This window comes from Daphnia pulex, chromosome 10 (assembly GCF_021134715.1).
Source record: "Daphnia pulex isolate KAP4 chromosome 10, ASM2113471v1".
Lineage (NCBI taxonomy): Eukaryota > Metazoa > Arthropoda > Branchiopoda > Diplostraca > Daphniidae > Daphnia > Daphnia pulex.
In genome coordinates, this window is record NC_060026.1 from 13,274,905 (window position 1) to 13,290,955 (window position 16,051).

The following is a 16,051-nucleotide window of genomic DNA, read 5'->3' on the forward strand; positions in this document are numbered from 1 at the left end:
TGTACAATAATCACGGGCTGGCTTTTTTTTCTGAATGTTTTGTTGGGTGGCGACGCCGTTGAGTCGACGACGAGCGTCTCTCACACAGCGTGACGAATCGGGAATTCCTAAAATACACACACACACGCCACGCAAACATATCAAGAGATAGGAGGAGAAATATATACGCACACACGACCAGTCCTTTAGATCTTTTTCACCCAAGGCCAAAGTCACGTGATTATCCTCGTTACTCGTATATGCGCCGCCAACAACATATACACACACACACGTACAACTATTTTTCCCCCTTCCCCGCTTATATATACACACACACACACACTGCGTACATAGGACATGATGAGCGAAGAAAAGAAAAAGAGCCAACCAGTGTCTAAATTTGGCATCAAGCTGGCAGACCCAAGCAAGCGTCTGTATAAGTTTAAAGGTACTATACTACATACCTAATCTGCATCGCAAGCCTATCCTTCTTCCGCTTTAGACCTCCCATCTCATCCGCGGGCCAAGACGATATCAAAACGTCTTCTGTAGTCTGAATGCATTCGCGCGGGAATTTCAAATTACATGTTGGATCAGATTTATTTTGAAATCATTTTTAGTTCGGCATTGCTGGGGGAAATGTATCCGCACACGTTCTATCGATTGTTATAGATCCAGCGCGTACGCTGTATACCTATCATTCAGGTCTGGACATATGTTGTGTTACATGTGTCGACGTCGCAGACTATACGTGATTGTTTTATTCATGAAAACAAAAAGGGATGGTTATCGAAACCAGATCGAATGGCTCTTCTCCAACAAAACCAGCACGCGAAAAGAAATAAGAAAAATGGAAAGAAAAAGAAACGAGACAAAATTTCGTTCGTGTTTTTATAAAATTAGACCAGACGAGATTGGAATTGTCAAAAAAAAAAAAGGAGCGTGAGTGCAGAAGAAACCGTGTCGAATCGTTCGGGAGACATTTGAAATCTCTTTCCCTGTCCAAAAAGTGTCTCTGTTGAGGCGGCGGAGTTTTGCCTCATTAAACGGATCGTTAATCTCGTCCGTGTGTCATTTTAGCGAAGGTCGGGACGGCACAAATCACAGGAAAACGGACGTGTTTCGCCCACCCAAAAGAAATCCCGAAAAAGATTGAAACATTCTCGGTTAAAAAATTTTTTTTGTGTGTGTCTAGTGGTTGCCGGATCCATCCATAAACTTATTTTTTTTTCCCAACATTCTTTATTGAGTGATAAATCGACGGAAGCAATCTCCAGGATGCCGAGAGCACTTGAAAAATATTTCTGGGCTATATAGTTCAACTTTCAAGAACTTTCTTTCTCTATTTCTGTCATACGTCTAAAATCGTAAATCACGTAAGAAGTCTTATCATTATATAAGCTCGACGTTGATAAAGTCAAACCAAAATGGCCGCTGCTTCTTCTGTTATGAATGTGAAATAGCGCAAGTTTCAACGTCTTTTTTCTTTGATTTATATTGCAGGCTCCGGCCGGACCCAACCAACAACGGGAGCAAAAGAGAATGACTGTATAACAATCTACGTATAGAGGGGCTCTCCTTTAAATAAAAGAGTAAACACAAATGATGGATTGTGTTGGAATAATACTTACGCGAGCGATGCGGAGTTGGACGCCAGTGTCGGATCCTCCTTGAATCCGGAAGCCCCACGGTAGTCCGCCTTCCAGAATCACTTGACGGCTGTTATTGTTGTTACTGGTGCTGCTGGTGGGGGTATCCATCATATTAGAGAGATTGGTTGCTCTTCTTATTGGGGAGCTCCTGGCACTGCGGAGGCAACTTGACGACATGACCGGATGAGCAAAAAGAAAAAGAGAACAAAAGATTTCGAGATGAATGTTTGTTCTTTTGACTCTCATCCTTCCCACGGCAGCAGAGAGTTCTCTATATAATATCATCCATCACTATCTCTCGACGTCTGATAAGCTCATCTTTTACTATCCTTCCAATCGGCCCTGCCCAGCGACCCAGAATGTGTGTGACTCGAGAGAGATGCTCTCTTGTTTTTCCACCAAAGATCGCCCAGCTGTGGGATTCATTTCTTATCGGCGACAAATTTCCAGTGTAGACAACTATAACGCGCGCACATAGTGACGTCTGCCAGAAAAAAAAAGGAAAATGTACGTTTTGTTTTAGATTTTTCCAAGCGAAAAAGTTTCTATTGAAAGACAACGCACATATAACATTCTTCTTCCGGGGCATTGACCGACTCAATGTGCCCAGCCCCAGTAGTATATATTTATCCACACACATACACCACGTCCAGCAGCAGTTAGAGTTGAGTGAAAGTCTATATAGACCAGCCAGCGGCGGAGAGTTTCAAGTGTAACACGATCCCGAGAGGGCAAACGGATCACGACCGTCGTCGTCAATTCTCCACGTTGGGTAGGGGAGTCTGAAATGCATTTCCCCACACATGTCCAACACAAAGTATCCCGTATTTATCCCACCCTGCCAGTGTATAATGTCGATAAGACGGGCCTACTGCTGACTATATATAATACTCCTTCACGGACTTGTAAGGCTAAAATCCACTCAGGAGCGCTGGAATCCCCACCCACTCTTTTGCGGATGGCTAGAGGAGATCCATTACGCACACACAACCCGTTTGTGTGCTGTCCCGCTCATATCCCATTGTGTCCGTCAACTAATAAAAGACGGGCCATCATCTGTCTATTGAAAATGAAAAGGGAAATTATTTAGATTTCCTGGAACGGAGTATTGCGCATATTCATTCCGCAAGGCCGAATAATTAATTCCGAGCGTTAAGTTGAACTTTGCCCTTTTCTCGGACAGCACCAACCTTATAACATGATTAGAAATGTACTGTCTTGTGTGTGTTACTCTCTTCCGGGTGACGCCACGTGCCTATTGGCCCGTTTACATTCAAAGTCCCGAAAAGAAAAAAAAAGGACTAAGGCTATACTGGTCAACAGGGGAATATCATCGATCTTATGTCGGCTATAGGAGTCGCCCCTATTAGTCGTCGACTGTCGGCTTCAGACTAAAGAAGGAACCAACACAAAAAAAAATGGACGTCTACACACAATGGAAATGTCAAATAAGACAAGCCGAAACTACTCGATCGGAAAATAACAAAAGATCGACTTTCCAATTTTTTCCTTTTTATTATTTTAATTACATTACTTTTAGCTGATTGATTTGACGTCGATAAAAGATTTCCCAGTTGAAAGAAGTAATGGCACACAATTTCAAATGTCTTTCAAATTTTGTTCACCGCCAACCGGTTTCCATCTCGGCCGTCTTTGATCAACACCAGTCGAATCCAGTTCGATCGACATTCATCCCATTCGATCCCCTTGCTCAAACAAAACGACAGGATCTCTCTCACGCACTATGTACACACACGCACACACATACACACACAGAGACACACACGCAAAGACACTGTATCACGAACCGAGACACACGCGGACAGCGCAGGGACTGCGGTCGCACACCAGAAACTTTTTTGGACACTCTTTGCCAAGGCAACAACTTTTTGGCTGCCGTTTGGACGACTACCAACACTGGAAAGACGACGACTACCGTCAACACACTAGGATCGAAGTCTCTCGTGTGTGTTGCGCAGATGTTGTTTGCTGCCCAGGAACGGTTGGGGGAGGAGGAGGACGTCGATCGGCTTGGGCTCCGGCCCCCTCTCACTTTTGCGCCAGCGCAGTCCAAACGAAAGTGAAGAAACTACAACCAAGTAGAAAAAGGGAAGCCAAGGGAATATATATCCGCTGATGCAGATGTGTGTCTATAGGCAAAAGAAGATACACTCTGCGCCAGTCCTAAGACCGAGAGAATTTTTTAACGATTTTCTTCCACTTTTTTATTTTTTTGATCTTCTTAAAACGCCAAATTCCCTGGACGTTCTGCTGGAAACTTGGGGGTAGCGTGTCTTGTATGGATAAACTGGAAGTTAAAAAAGTGTGCAAGGGGAGGAAGGAACTAACGAAGACTATTGGATCATCTCAACTTGGGAAAAGTTAAGCGTATTGCCAATGATATCCTATTCACGCCGTGGTGCGCCAGGGGCCAATGCGATCAAACTGGCAGTGACGTCATTGCAGCTGGACCCCCAACTACACACACACACTGACGGACCTCTTTTTTTTTTCTATTAATACACACGGGCCGCAGACCACCGGCCAAAACCCCCTCCAGTATAAAGAATAGGTAAAGAGAAAAAAATAAAAAATAGGCCGAAGGTATTGTGTTGTCGCCAAAACATTTCGGGGTTCATCATATCAAAGAAGAAACCCGACACACAGCTGGATTCCCCCCGGATTGTAGCCGCACGTCCATCTGTTTACACATTCCTCTCCTGTAGGATTGTGTGTACAACACCAGTGACTTACTAGACGCCGCGTACTTGGAATCGGACGCCCGTTAAATCGCAAATAATCATTTTCTTTTTTCAAATGTTGTTGTGGGCTCGTAAAAACCACATGGTGTCGGGCCGGTAATGTTTTCTCAGCCAAACCGACACACACCCGCTGGGCTTGAAAAAAACTTACACCAAAGGACGCCAGACTCCAGTTTTTAACATGGGCTGTTTGTTACAGAGATTCCGATCGACACTTTCTGTAGCCGATAAGATGAGCTGGAAAAAACGCCGCCGCCGCCGACCGCTTACATAAGCCATTTTGGGTGTTAGCTCTACAAAAGGCAAACAAGACACAAATCACACAAGACACAGACAACAAAAAATAATAATAATATAAGCAGAAAGGCACACAAACACACACAAAAAAGCTAAATAATAAATCCATTCACAAGCGGATATGAGGTCAAAACCCTATGGAAAAAAAGTGTATTATAGTTTATTTGTTTTTGGGTTCAAATCGGGATGTGGAGGAAGTGCTTTTTCTTTTTTGGACAGATAGATTAAAGATGTATAGCCAAGCCAAGGGCGGGGGAGTGGATGGGGATATTATCGTGTGCTGTATACAACAGCAAATGAACATCAACACACCAAATCAACAGCCGGTTCGGACGGTCTCCATCAACGGCTATATACGCAACACGAGCGCGCGCGCCCAGGTTATCTTTCGTCGCCTCCGGTTATACAAATGATAACCCACCCCTCCGACAGACGACGCAATCAATTAATTTCTTCCTCATTCTCTACTCTCTCTCCAAAATAGTTTCTATGTTTCTTTTTTCACCTAAATGTTTAGTGTTTTTCAATCACACACACACACACAGAGAAAATCACGTGCACAAAAATAATTAATTCCTACCCTTTCCCTCCCAAATAAAAAATTATTATGAAGATTTATCAAGGCCTAGGAAGATGTGTGTGTGTGCTGTAACCTCTGGTAATTTTAGTTGATAATATATTCTTAATGGTATATATTATTCTTTTTTAGTTAAAGACGATATTTAAGAAGAAGAAGGAGAAACATTTTTTTTTCTTTGTGGAGGAAACAATTGAGAATAATTAAAAAAGAGAGAGAAAAAAAATAAGAAATACAACATTTCCCCGAAATACCTACAGGACCGGTGCAGACGACAAACACAACCTCAATTAGAATGTAATGTGTGTTAGTAATAAATGTGTATAGTGTGTGTTTGAAAAAAACAAATCAACGTTGTTTTTTTCTTCTCTTAAAGGAAGAAGCCCGCGGATTTTTTCTTCATCTGTTGAATTCTTTCCCGTTCTCCCCAGAAAAATAAAAATAAAATAGTGAAGAAAAAAAAATTATTTTTAAAGACTTGATCACTTTTCGCCGTCTTATCTAATTTAAACGCGGGCACATTTTGTTTTCAACTGGGAGCGACGGGACGGCTGGTAGGGAGGAACTAAGAAAAAGAAAGACGAGTGTGGAAAATCAAACAAAAAGAAGACAGGATAATATTCGTGAATTGAGGCTAATAAAAATCAACACTAACGGCTCCGTATTTCTTCTTTGATTATCAAGAAAAGTTCTTCTCTACTAAATCGTTGCAATTTTTGCGGCTCAAAGCGCACAATTCTACCATCCAATAGTGGTGGTGGGTGACGGATGGGAGATATTAAAGAGTGTGGAAATCACTATTCCTCTTCTTCTTCTTCTTCGTATTGCTTCTTTTCACTAAATTCTTTTGGGCTGCGTGAATAATTCAAAAAAATGTTTTTTGCGTGAACCCTATTTTCTGCTTTTTTCTACAATCCGGCGAAAGCGTCCTCCAGCAGCTGGGCGGCTTCCTTCAAATGTTGCCTTTTGCTTCCGGTAGCCGGTGAAGCAGAAACTCCGCGACCGACGTAACTGTTGAAAAATACAAAAAAAAAAATACAAAATTCGATTAGTTCGAAACAGAAAAAAACAAAACTTTTGCGGATTGAAAAACATCAAACAATCAAACAACAATCAAGGACGAACAAACGACTTTTAGCGGTTGCCACTTCCTCTCCCCCCTGCTCCTCCCATCTAAAAACCCGACACTAAAAGACAACTAAAAACAAACATCGCCAAAATAGATAAAAACACGAAACGACCAACGACAATAAAAATCTGTGATTGAGACGGGTGGGTTCACCTAACAGGCCCCCTGCCGGATTCGGAAACAGACGCTGATGGATGGCTCGCAATGACATCCGCCGAGCTTGGCCTGCCCGCTAGTCGAGCCCACTGTCGTCGCCACCACGAGGCGTCGGGAGGTGAAGGCTGTGGTGGAGTGCTAATAACACAAGACACGTACACACACACAGACATACAACTCACTCTGGTTAAGTCAGTGGGTTTTTTGTTTTACAAATTTTCTTTTTCGGTGCTGTTAATCGGAGTGGAAAAATAAAAGTAGTGCAAGAAGCAAAAAAGGAGTTGAACGCCAAGGAGTAGCCGGGAAAGAAGTTAAGAAAAAAGGGACGGGTCATTGTGTCATAGTACCTAAGGCGTCGCTCGCTAGAGCCCTGCATGGCCGTGTGGAAACGGGGCTGGACAAAAGACCAGACGCCCATGTTCTTGTGCTCTTCCTGGGCCCACTTCAACTCGGCGTTGGGGTACTTGTTGATCTCGTCGCGGATCAGGTCGAACGGGAACGGGCAGATCTGCTCGATGCGGGTGATGGCCACGGCGCTGTCCAGTCCGCGATCCTCGCGGGCCTTCTTCAGCTCGTAGTAGATCTTGCCGGAGCAGAAAATGACCTTGCGGACGGCTTCCGGCTGGCTGGCGGCGAGACCGGCCTCCGGGATGACTCGCTTGAACCCGGTCGTCTCGACCATGTCGTCAAACGAGGATTTGGCTTCCGGGTGACGGAGCAAGCTCTTCGGGGTGAAGATGATGAGCGGCTTGCGGAAAGGCATGGCAATCTGGCGGCGGAGGATGTGGAAATAATTGGCCGGAGTCGAGCAGTTGGCCACAATCATGTTCGTGTCGTGCAGCTGACGGATGGCGAACTCTTCCGTTTCGGCCGGGAAAGTCTCCGGGTCTTCAGAGCAGGCGTGCAGGAAACGCTCCGGACGAGCCGACGAGTGTTCCGGACCCATACCTTTTTTTCCCAACAATACCAAAATAAATTAGATCATCCAATCAATCATAAGTTTTTCTCGGGGGAAAAGAAATAAAAATAAAAAAATCACGCCCAAAAACGAAAGGAAACGGATGTTGCGTGTGTACCTTCCATTCCGTGCGGCAGAAGGAGGACGATGCCAGACTGTCGGACCCACTTGGACTGTCCCGAGGCGATAAACTGGTCAATGATGCACTGGGCCGTGTTGAAGAAATCGCCAAATTGAGCTTCCCAGCAGACGAGGGCGTTGGGATTGGTCATCGAGTAACCCAGTTCGAAGCCGAGGACGCCGAATTCCGACAGCGAGCTGTTGCAGACGGTGTAAGGGGCCTGGTCGGGGTACAGGTTGCACAGCGGCTTGTAGGTCGACTTGTCGGACGTTTGGTGGTGCAGGACGTGATGGCGGTGACTGAACGTGCCGCGCTCCACATCCTGGCCAGACAGGCGGACGTGAATGCCTTCCTTGAGCAAAGAACCGAAAGCCATGGCCTCGCCGAGGGCCCAGTCGACCGTGCGGGTCTCGACCATCTCCATACGGGCGCGCAGGATGCGCTCGATACCCTTGTGGACGACAAATTCGGCAGCGTTGGGTGGCGTGCTGGAAAAGCGCTTGCCAATGTGCTTCAAAGTCTCTTCAATGACGCCAGTATTGCCCATTTTCAGCGGGTTCTTGCCTACAAAGTCGCAAAAACAAGTTAGGAATAGAAACAACTGGGAAAAACAAATGACTCACCTTCGAAGAAACCGGACCAGGGTGAATCCAGCCAATCCTTGTAGCGGATTTGAGTTTCCTTCTGGGCTTTGACGTAGGCCTCTTCGCAGATTTTCTCGTATTTATTACGGACATCGTCGACCTCTTCCTTGGTGACGGTTCCCTCCTCGATCAGCTTGGCGCTGTACTTTTCCATGACGCTCTTCATTTTGCGGATCTTGCTGTACATCAGCGGTTGCGTAAACATTGGCTCGTCGATCTCGTTGTGTCCACCGCGACGGTACGACACCAAATCGACCACGACATCCTGCGGAATTCAAAAGAATCAGACCAGAGCTGGAGATTTTAAAAAACAAAAGAAATATTTGAATCGAACCTTGTGGAAAGTAGCGCGCCACTCTGCGGCCACTTTGCAAACGTGCATGACGGCTTCGGGATCGTCGGCGTTGACGTGGAAAATGGGGGCATTGACGACGCGGGCCACGTCCGTGCAATAGGGCGACGAACGCGAATGGCGGGGATCAGTGGTGAAACCAATCTGGTTGTTGGCCACGATGTGAATCGTGCCGCGGGTCGTGTAGTCGGGCAAATCAGACAAAGTGAACGTCTCGTACACGATGCCCTGGCCAGAGAAAGCGGCGTCGCCGTGCAGAAGAATCGACATTGTCTACAGGAATCAGAAATAAGTTAATTCATTTAATTATGTTTTCTCGAAATTTCTAAAGAATCAGACCTTTTTGCCTTCGCTGTCGCCCTTGTAGAACTGCTCGGCGCGCGTCTTTCCCTGCACGATCGTGTCGACGGCCTCCAAATGCGACGGATTAGCCACAACGGCTAAACGGATGTTCTTATTCGTCACGCGATTCAATCGCTCAATGTACGTGCCCAAGTGATATTTGACGTCTCCAGATCCCTAGGCAAATAACGGTATCAGTTTCTAGTTCGCTAGCAACAAATAATGCAAAACTTCTTTCGATTTCTTACATCATCGGCGGCTTCCAATCCGGCGAACTGAGCAAAGATTTGTTCGAGGGGCTTGCGACAGACGTTGGCCAAGACGTTCAAGCGTCCTCGATGGGGCATTCCCATGATGATCGACTCGACTCCCAACTCGCTGGATTTGTCGATAATGGTCTTCATGGCCGGAATAAGCATTTCGCAACCCTCTAGGCCGAAGCGCTTCTCGGACGTCCATTTTCGTGCCAAGAAAGCCTCAAATCTATAGGGATTTTGTGCGGATCGATAAGTATTTGTTGACAAACAAGATCAAAGGAGAAAAAAGTTTGAAAGTTTAGGGTTTCCTTACCCGGCCGCACGTGTGACACGGGCCAGGAGGAGTCTTTTGCCTTCGGCGTCCAGACTCATGGCGCCGGGCGTCTCGAAACGCTTCCGAATCCAGTTGCATTGCTCCAAAGAGTTGATGAACATAAACTCGACACCAATGTGACGGCAATAGGCCGCCTCCAGTCGGCTGAGGATCTCTCTGAGTGGCAGTGCTCGCTCGTCCGGCTTCCCGATGTAGGTGGTGGCTGGCAGTTTGAAAATGCGGTCCATATCCTTTTCCTCTGTTGGTACCAAATAAAACAAACTGTCATGTTTAATATTCTCAATCAAACGAGTAGAGTGAGAGCAATTGAAAAATGTACGACGTAAGTAATTGAGCTCCAAGGACGACAAGGATTTTTTTTTTTACAAGGCAGTCCACCAGCATTAATCAGCTCTTAACAAGCCCTTACTTACCGGAAGCAATCCATTTCGGTCTCGAACGCAGATTAAAAGGGATAACGCGAAGAAATGGAAATAAAAAAAAGAAAAAAAAAGAAGCGATAATACTACGTACGCCATTGGAGGGAGCGGGCGGGAGGAGGGGCCACTTCGTAGTGTGTTTGCTTCTCAGATAGCTGACTATCACTATCATGATCCATGCCTAGCGGTAAATTATCTAAACCAGGTTAATCTTACGCAAAGCTGAGCTGTGCTGTTTGATTTAGCATGCTACTTTCAACAGATAAGGAAAATCTAATGCTTTTCAATTGGTTTTTTTAGGGGAACTGTAAACAATAAGCACACACATGATTCAGCCACAGTCGGCTTGATCCATAAAAACCAGATATCAAAGAAGCAAATTAGAACTACTAGTACTAGATCTAATGGGTTAAATAAAGCGAAGAAATTAGCGAGTGATGAATGGTTTTTTTGTTTGTTTTTTTACCAAAACGGTAGGTGGCCAGCTGTAATTCAGGAGCAATGGTCGCGTCCAAATCGGCCAAATTGATGCCCAGTGGATCTAGGTCGGCTATATGGTGTCCTCTGGTCTGAGGAGTAAGATAAGTACGCGGGGCAAGAAAGCAGGGGTTGGGAGATGAGGAGGACGCAATGCCAAAGCGGTTAACAACGAAAAACAAAAACAAAATTAGAATTAGGAAAATAACATCAACGAGAAATTAGGTCAAAATACTAGCATTAAAAACAAAGTTATATAAAAGAAAGAATACCAAGGGCCAGGCAACAAGCAAAATAAATAATGGTGGGGATAGACTTGACTTACCTGCCTCGGGCAAGAACTTCCCTGTTCACGTTTCAAAGGGCGCGTGATCTCATGCGCTTGCAAAATTTTTAAATAGTCTGTGTGATAAAACGGTCCTTACCCAAGTGAGTCTCTCGTTTTAACCTCTCGTTTAAATCTTTGGGACCCTCAATTTGAATAGGATCCAGAGAGGCACCAAAGTGTCCTCGAATCTGTTGAAATCAAGCGTTAACAAAAAAGAAAAATCGAGGGGGAAAAACAGTTGGGTTGGGGTTAGGTACAGAAGGAGAATTTAGAAGTTTTGCTTCATCACGAGACTGGCCCTTGGTTTTTTTTTTTTTCTTTTCAACGCAATTCTTTTGTTACCTGATAGGAACGGATGATAGCTTGAACAGCTAGATGATCGTCAATGATTTTTTCATCGATTGGGAGACCGGTGGAAACACCTGACATCGACATTTGCGGCACTAAAGCTGTGATTGGAATTTCGTGTCTGCCTGGCACAGCCAAGGATGGTGGTGCCTGATAGGCCTGGCCGGGAGCAGCACCCGCGCTGGCATTTCGAAAGAAAGAGTCCCATGACTGGATTAAAAGAATGGAGAATTAAATTATTTTGCAATGTTGAGTAAGTTGAGATGAAATGAAATATAACATGAAAACCAATCAACTTCAAGTACAAGCTGACACAGATTTGGAACTGGTCCAAAGCAGTTTCAGCCAGTTAGAGCTACATTTATAAATAGCCAACTGTGTTTTTTTCACCCAACTAGGAAAAAATTTTTAGCAAACAATATAAAATTTTCTTTTGTGCTTACTGCATGAACACTTTTGGGATCTTGCAACCAAGAGTTGTACATTTCCTCAACATAGACTGATGAAGATCCATTGAGGAAAGGTTCAGCAGCAGCCTGTGTAGGTGGAGGTGGTGCTGCGGAGTATTGCCTAATGTTCAAGGCAGCCAGCGGTGCTCTTGCTGATGAGTTCTGAACATAACCTTTGACAAGCCAAACAGCTAATCGTTCAGGTGCTGCCCCAGGTATGAGAGGCAGCAAGCCAGCAACAAGACTTCGTGTTCTGTGCATCCTTAGTTGACGACCTGTATAGCCAAGCAAATACACATACAGGGTTAGATGAAGCAAACAAGGCAATGGCACCGATAAATGCGTCTAATTCAACTTAGGTCCAGTGAAAGTAGTTGAAAAATAAGCGAAAGCTCGACACAGTTTAAGGGCGCCAAAATTCAAGGACGAACATTGCAGAAAACTGTGGGGTACTGGGTCATCCTTTGCTATGCAAATTTTCTGCGTTTCAAGAAGTAAACAAAACTTACACGAAAAATTGTTTAAACGAGTCAACAAGAGAAATCCCGTCGAAATTCCAACCTTTACTTGTTCGACCGTTCGTCAGACGAAATTTTAGGAGAAAAGGCAGAGCAATGGAAGGAGTTTTTCTTTTAGACCCAAGGATGCCACGTGATTTGATTAGCCAATAGAACGAAATCGCCAGGAATTGCGTAACCATTCCTTATTTTTTATCAAATCTATGAACTATTTACTGAATTAAATGATCCATTTTTATCTCTACATAAAAAATAAATTTTACCCTTTTCAAAAGGGTTAATTATTTGTTTTTCTTGTTTTAAGGCGTATAATTGATGGTAGGTTAGGTGGCGCTGTTGTTGCAAGGGGGTGGGTTCCAACAGCTGAGTCGTACGATACGAAACGCTTGTTGTTTTGACATACACTCGAGACAGTCCGGCCTCAAGACAGTCTAGTTTTCTCCCGTGGGGAAAATGTGAGAAGAATTCATAAATTGGAAAGAACTATACGTTTTTCGAAGTCAGTATTCCTTAGAAGTGTCTAATTTTTTTTCAAAAATTTCGAAACCAAGTTCAGGACGTCAAATGATGAAGTTTAAGTCGCTTTTCCGTCGAAAAGCGTCACCCACTGGCAATAACGAAGCGAACTCGGCCATCTCCCCATCAGCTTCGTCCATATCGCATTCGTCTTCGTCATCATCACTTGCTGCTCGTTCAGCCAGCCCTCCAGTTCAATCTAATGGCCATGGAGCAGAACTGGTTGAAGCAACAATGTCTCTTGGGAGCCCTCCCATTACAATTACATCTAGGATTAGATCTTCCACTGACCCAAATCTTATTTCACCGAGAACAGAAGCACTACCACCTGTACCTATGCCCTCAAATGATTATCTGATGTTTGTTGAACACCAGGATGAAACTTCAAGCCATTCTGAATATCCTCTCATCCACGCCATCAATCGAGATGTAATCAGAAACATTCCAGGCAATGAAGGCAAAGAAGACATTGATTATGCTGGAATGGCAATGAGAGATTTGGTAGAGAATGGGGCTGTTGGATGGGAACGCCAATCCAGACAGAGCAGTGGAAGTGAAGTTTCAGGAGTAAGCCTGGCATGCCTTCAGGGACGAATCCAGCAGATGGAAGAAACTCATCATAGTACTAATGAAGAATTACAAGCCACTCTTCAAGAACTTGCAGATCTTCAAGTCCAGCTCAATGAATTCCAGGCTGAAAATGACAAGCTCAAAGATGAAAAGCAAAACCTAAAGAGGAAGCTGGAAATAAGGACTGAACAGTTCAAACAAGCTAGAGATCAGGTATTACTTGTAAATTGGCTTACATTTGTTTCAAATATTTCAGGATTACATTGGTTTTCATTTAGATGGAGTCACTGAAGCAGCATTTGCTCCTGCAGTGCAATGAAGCCGAAGACGAACGAAAAGCTCTTCAAGCCAAACAAATGGAATTAGCCAAAATGTTAGCGGCACAACAAGCTGAAGCAACCGAACGTGAACAACATGTTACTTGGCTGACATCTCGGGTATGAATGAAATTCGCATTGTATGACAGACATTTGTCTTATTATTCATTTATTTCACAGGTTCGACATTTGGAGGCTTGCATTGATGAAGGTGATTCCAAACTTCATTCAGAGTTGAACAAATTGATGAAAGAAAATGAAAAACTGAGGCAAGATAAAGAGTCAACTGAAGGGACGGCCATTACCGCCCAGGATCAATTGGCGGCTGCTCAACGTGACAATGCCCTTCTTCGAGACCAAATTTCTGCCTTGCAAGAGGAGAACCGAACGGTTCGTCAGAAATCGAAAGAAGAGGTAGCCGATCTGGAGTACAAAGTTGAACAGTTGCTAGCCAAGAAGCAAAGCCTTATTGTCGAAACATCTACGCTTCATTCAGCCGTCGCCGAGTTGGAATCGTCATGCCGTCGTCACTTGGAAGACAAACGGGAAATGCGTACAACCGCAGCCGACCAGCAGGTGAAACTGGCCGATGCCTTAGCCCGCCGAGACGAACTCGAAAGACTGTCATCTGATGAACGAGCCAAATGGGAAGCACAACAAGAAGAGTGGCAACAATTTCAGAAAGATTTGCTGACAACAGTTCGAGTGGCCAACGATTTCAAACTGGAGACTCTGGCTAAAATGGAGAAGGTTATGGAGGAGAATAGGGTCCTTCATGAAAAGCTTGGAGCCTCTACACGATCCGAAAAATTCGGTTCCCCTGAAACGCGAACTGCAGCTCCAGTGAAGCCTCGTGTCTTACGCTCTCTATCTACTTTGGACTCGAGCTCTTCCAGCGTGTCAAACAGCCTCCTTAGCGACATCAAACCTCGCGCTGTAGCCACTCGCGTTGACAAGGGATCGGTTAAGCGCATCGTCGAGAATCTAGAGGTGACGGCCTCGAACGTTCGAACAAAACCTGCTGGCGAATTAGCCGAACCGGCTCCTCCATCAATAGCTACATCACCTTCACCTCCTGTAGCGACTGTCCGGCCACGGTCTGAGCCAATCCGACCCACTCAGTTGCATCGTACTGAGAGCGAAGTCTTTCTACGTTCTCCAGTTCGGCCTATGGAGACTCGTTCCTCCTTAACCGAAGCACCAGTTTACACTACTACAAGTAGCAGCTCAATCAAAACGACTTCGCCACCTCCAGCCAGTCTGCGATCCGGTGTTCTCTCAGCCTCAGATTTGCAGCCTTCTGAATCTTCAACAGCTGGACCTTTCTCCGGTCAAGTATCGGATCGTAAAGATCCTCTAGCTGGCTTGGTTAAAAATGGCGGATCCAAGCGCAACGCCTTACTGAAATGGTGCCAAACCCGAACCGCTGACTATCCCAACATTGACATCACCAACTTTAGCAGTTCTTGGAATGATGGGTTGGCGCTATGTGCCTTATTACACACATACTTGCCACAACAAGTGCCATTTGAATCTCTGACATCATCAGACGTGCGGCACAACTTCCAGGTGGCCTTCCGTGCATCAGAATCTGTCGGGATCCCCACTTCGCTCGATATAGAAGAGCTGGCCTCTTCCGACAGGCCCGACTGGCAATCCATCATGACATACATCACCGCCATTTACAAGCATTTCGAAATCTGATGAGATTTTTTTCCAATCTTAATCTTTCTATTTTGATTTCAGTTTCGGAATTCACTTAAATTCTGGCTAATTGTGGACTTTCTTAAAGTTTGAAATATTCCCGCTCATAGTAAATAGGATGGCTACTAAGCTAATTTTGTTTTGAATTTTGTTTTCTTATTTTTAAAATGGTGGTTTGTCGACAAAAAAAAGACCAAATTAAGATTATTCGTGCTATAGTAGACCGTCACAAAGAACCATTCCACTAATCCCATTCCAGCAGTACTGACTACATGATGATTTGCTGTAACCAACAGTAATCCTCCTCATGCTAACATTTTCTTTGGGACCATTGATTTCTTTTGTAGCTTCCAAATACCATGTTTCTCTGTCTTAAGCTCATATTATGTCTCATTTTTAATTGAAAAAAATTTAGATTGAGAGGGAAGACCAACATCTGAGAAGATATAATTCTGTGTAACTGTGTATATTGACCGCCTTCCACACTGGAACTATATATTCGTACAATACAAATTCGGCTTTGGGATATATATGGTAGTTTACTTTTTGTTTGGTGCGAGAAAAAAGGAACAAGGGGAAAAACCCAGAAATTCCGTTACGCTTCACGAACTAAGAAAAACGGACTGGCAACGTCGCGAATTTAGATTTTTTAACCGATAATGATGATAAGAATCGTAATCTTCAGTTTGCTTCTTTGAGCTAGTCTTAAATCGAATTATATTCTTAAGGTATATATATCTAGGCTAAATTTTAATAGATTGATGCCTTGCGTTCTTGAATTTGAGTATTATTTTATATTTTTCACGAAGTCGGTTGATAGTTCAAAGAGTCGATGCCTTTGATCG

At 44.4% G+C, this 16,051-nt stretch overlaps 3 protein-coding genes across 10 annotated transcripts in view; 1 reads left to right on the forward strand and 2 right to left on the reverse strand.

Annotated features, from left to right (window-relative positions):
- Window positions 1-4,701, reverse strand: part of LOC124203620 (serine/arginine repetitive matrix protein 2-like) — a 29,830-nt gene extending 25,129 nt beyond the window's left edge. The window contains exons 1-2 of the mRNA XM_046600323.1: window positions 3,174-4,701; window positions 1,611-1,799 (exon numbers count right to left, since the gene is read on the reverse strand). Coding sequence (XP_046456279.1) covers window positions 1,611-1,742 — 132 coding nt within the window. The 5' untranslated portion in view covers window positions 1,743-1,799; window positions 3,174-4,701. The remainder of the gene's footprint in view (window positions 1-1,610; window positions 1,800-3,173) is intronic.
- Window positions 4,702-4,810: 109 nt separating this feature from the next.
- On the reverse strand, window positions 4,811-12,452 carry LOC124203623 (2-oxoglutarate dehydrogenase, mitochondrial-like). Of its 8 annotated transcripts, none has more exons than XM_046600330.1 (14): window positions 12,091-12,249; window positions 11,576-11,856; window positions 11,127-11,342; window positions 10,446-10,548; window positions 10,074-10,160; window positions 9,540-9,798; window positions 9,218-9,452; window positions 8,967-9,146; window positions 8,610-8,900; window positions 8,255-8,540; window positions 7,629-8,195; window positions 6,900-7,500; window positions 6,550-6,690; window positions 4,811-6,278 (listed from the first exon to the last, which is right to left on the reverse strand). In XM_046600330.1, the coding sequence occupies exons 2-14, from the start codon at window positions 11,840-11,842 to the stop codon at window positions 6,176-6,178; spliced, it is 3,336 nt and encodes a 1,111-aa protein (XP_046456286.1). In that variant the 5' UTR covers window positions 11,843-11,856; window positions 12,091-12,249; the 3' UTR covers window positions 4,811-6,175. The 8 variants fall into 8 exon arrangements, with proteins under 8 accessions (XP_046456286.1, XP_046456284.1, XP_046456287.1 ...); XM_046600328.1 differs by having other exon boundaries at window positions 10,074-10,175; XM_046600331.1 differs by lacking the exon at window positions 10,074-10,160 and having other exon boundaries at window positions 12,091-12,248.
- On the forward strand, window positions 12,440-15,736 carry LOC124203624 (cytospin-A-like). The gene is made up of 3 exons (XM_046600337.1): window positions 12,440-13,398; window positions 13,464-13,622; window positions 13,683-15,736. The coding sequence occupies exons 1-3, from the start codon at window positions 12,664-12,666 to the stop codon at window positions 15,204-15,206; spliced, it is 2,418 nt and encodes an 805-aa protein (XP_046456293.1). The 5' UTR covers window positions 12,440-12,663; the 3' UTR covers window positions 15,207-15,736.
- The last annotated feature ends 315 nt before the right edge of the window (window positions 15,737-16,051 follow it).

Coding starts and splice junctions, on each gene's coding strand:
- LOC124203623 (XM_046600328.1), bottom strand. CDS start 11,842: ATGCACAGAACACGAAGTCTTGTTGCTGGCTTGCTGCCTCTCATACCT. Junction 9,147..9,217: donor GATTGGAAGCCGCCGATGAT/GTAAGAAATCGA, acceptor TTATTTGCCTAG/GGATCTGGAGACGTCAAATA. Junction 6,279..6,549: donor TCCGGCAGGGGGCCTGTTAG/GTGAACCCACCC, acceptor ATTTTTCAACAG/TTACGTCGGTCGCGGAGTTT.
- LOC124203624 (XM_046600337.1), top strand. CDS start 12,664: ATGATGAAGTTTAAGTCGCTTTTCCGTCGAAAAGCGTCACCCACTGGC. Junction 13,399..13,463: donor TCAAACAAGCTAGAGATCAG/GTATTACTTGTA, acceptor GTTTTCATTTAG/ATGGAGTCACTGAAGCAGCA. Junction 13,623..13,682: donor TTACTTGGCTGACATCTCGG/GTATGAATGAAA, acceptor TTTATTTCACAG/GTTCGACATTTGGAGGCTTG.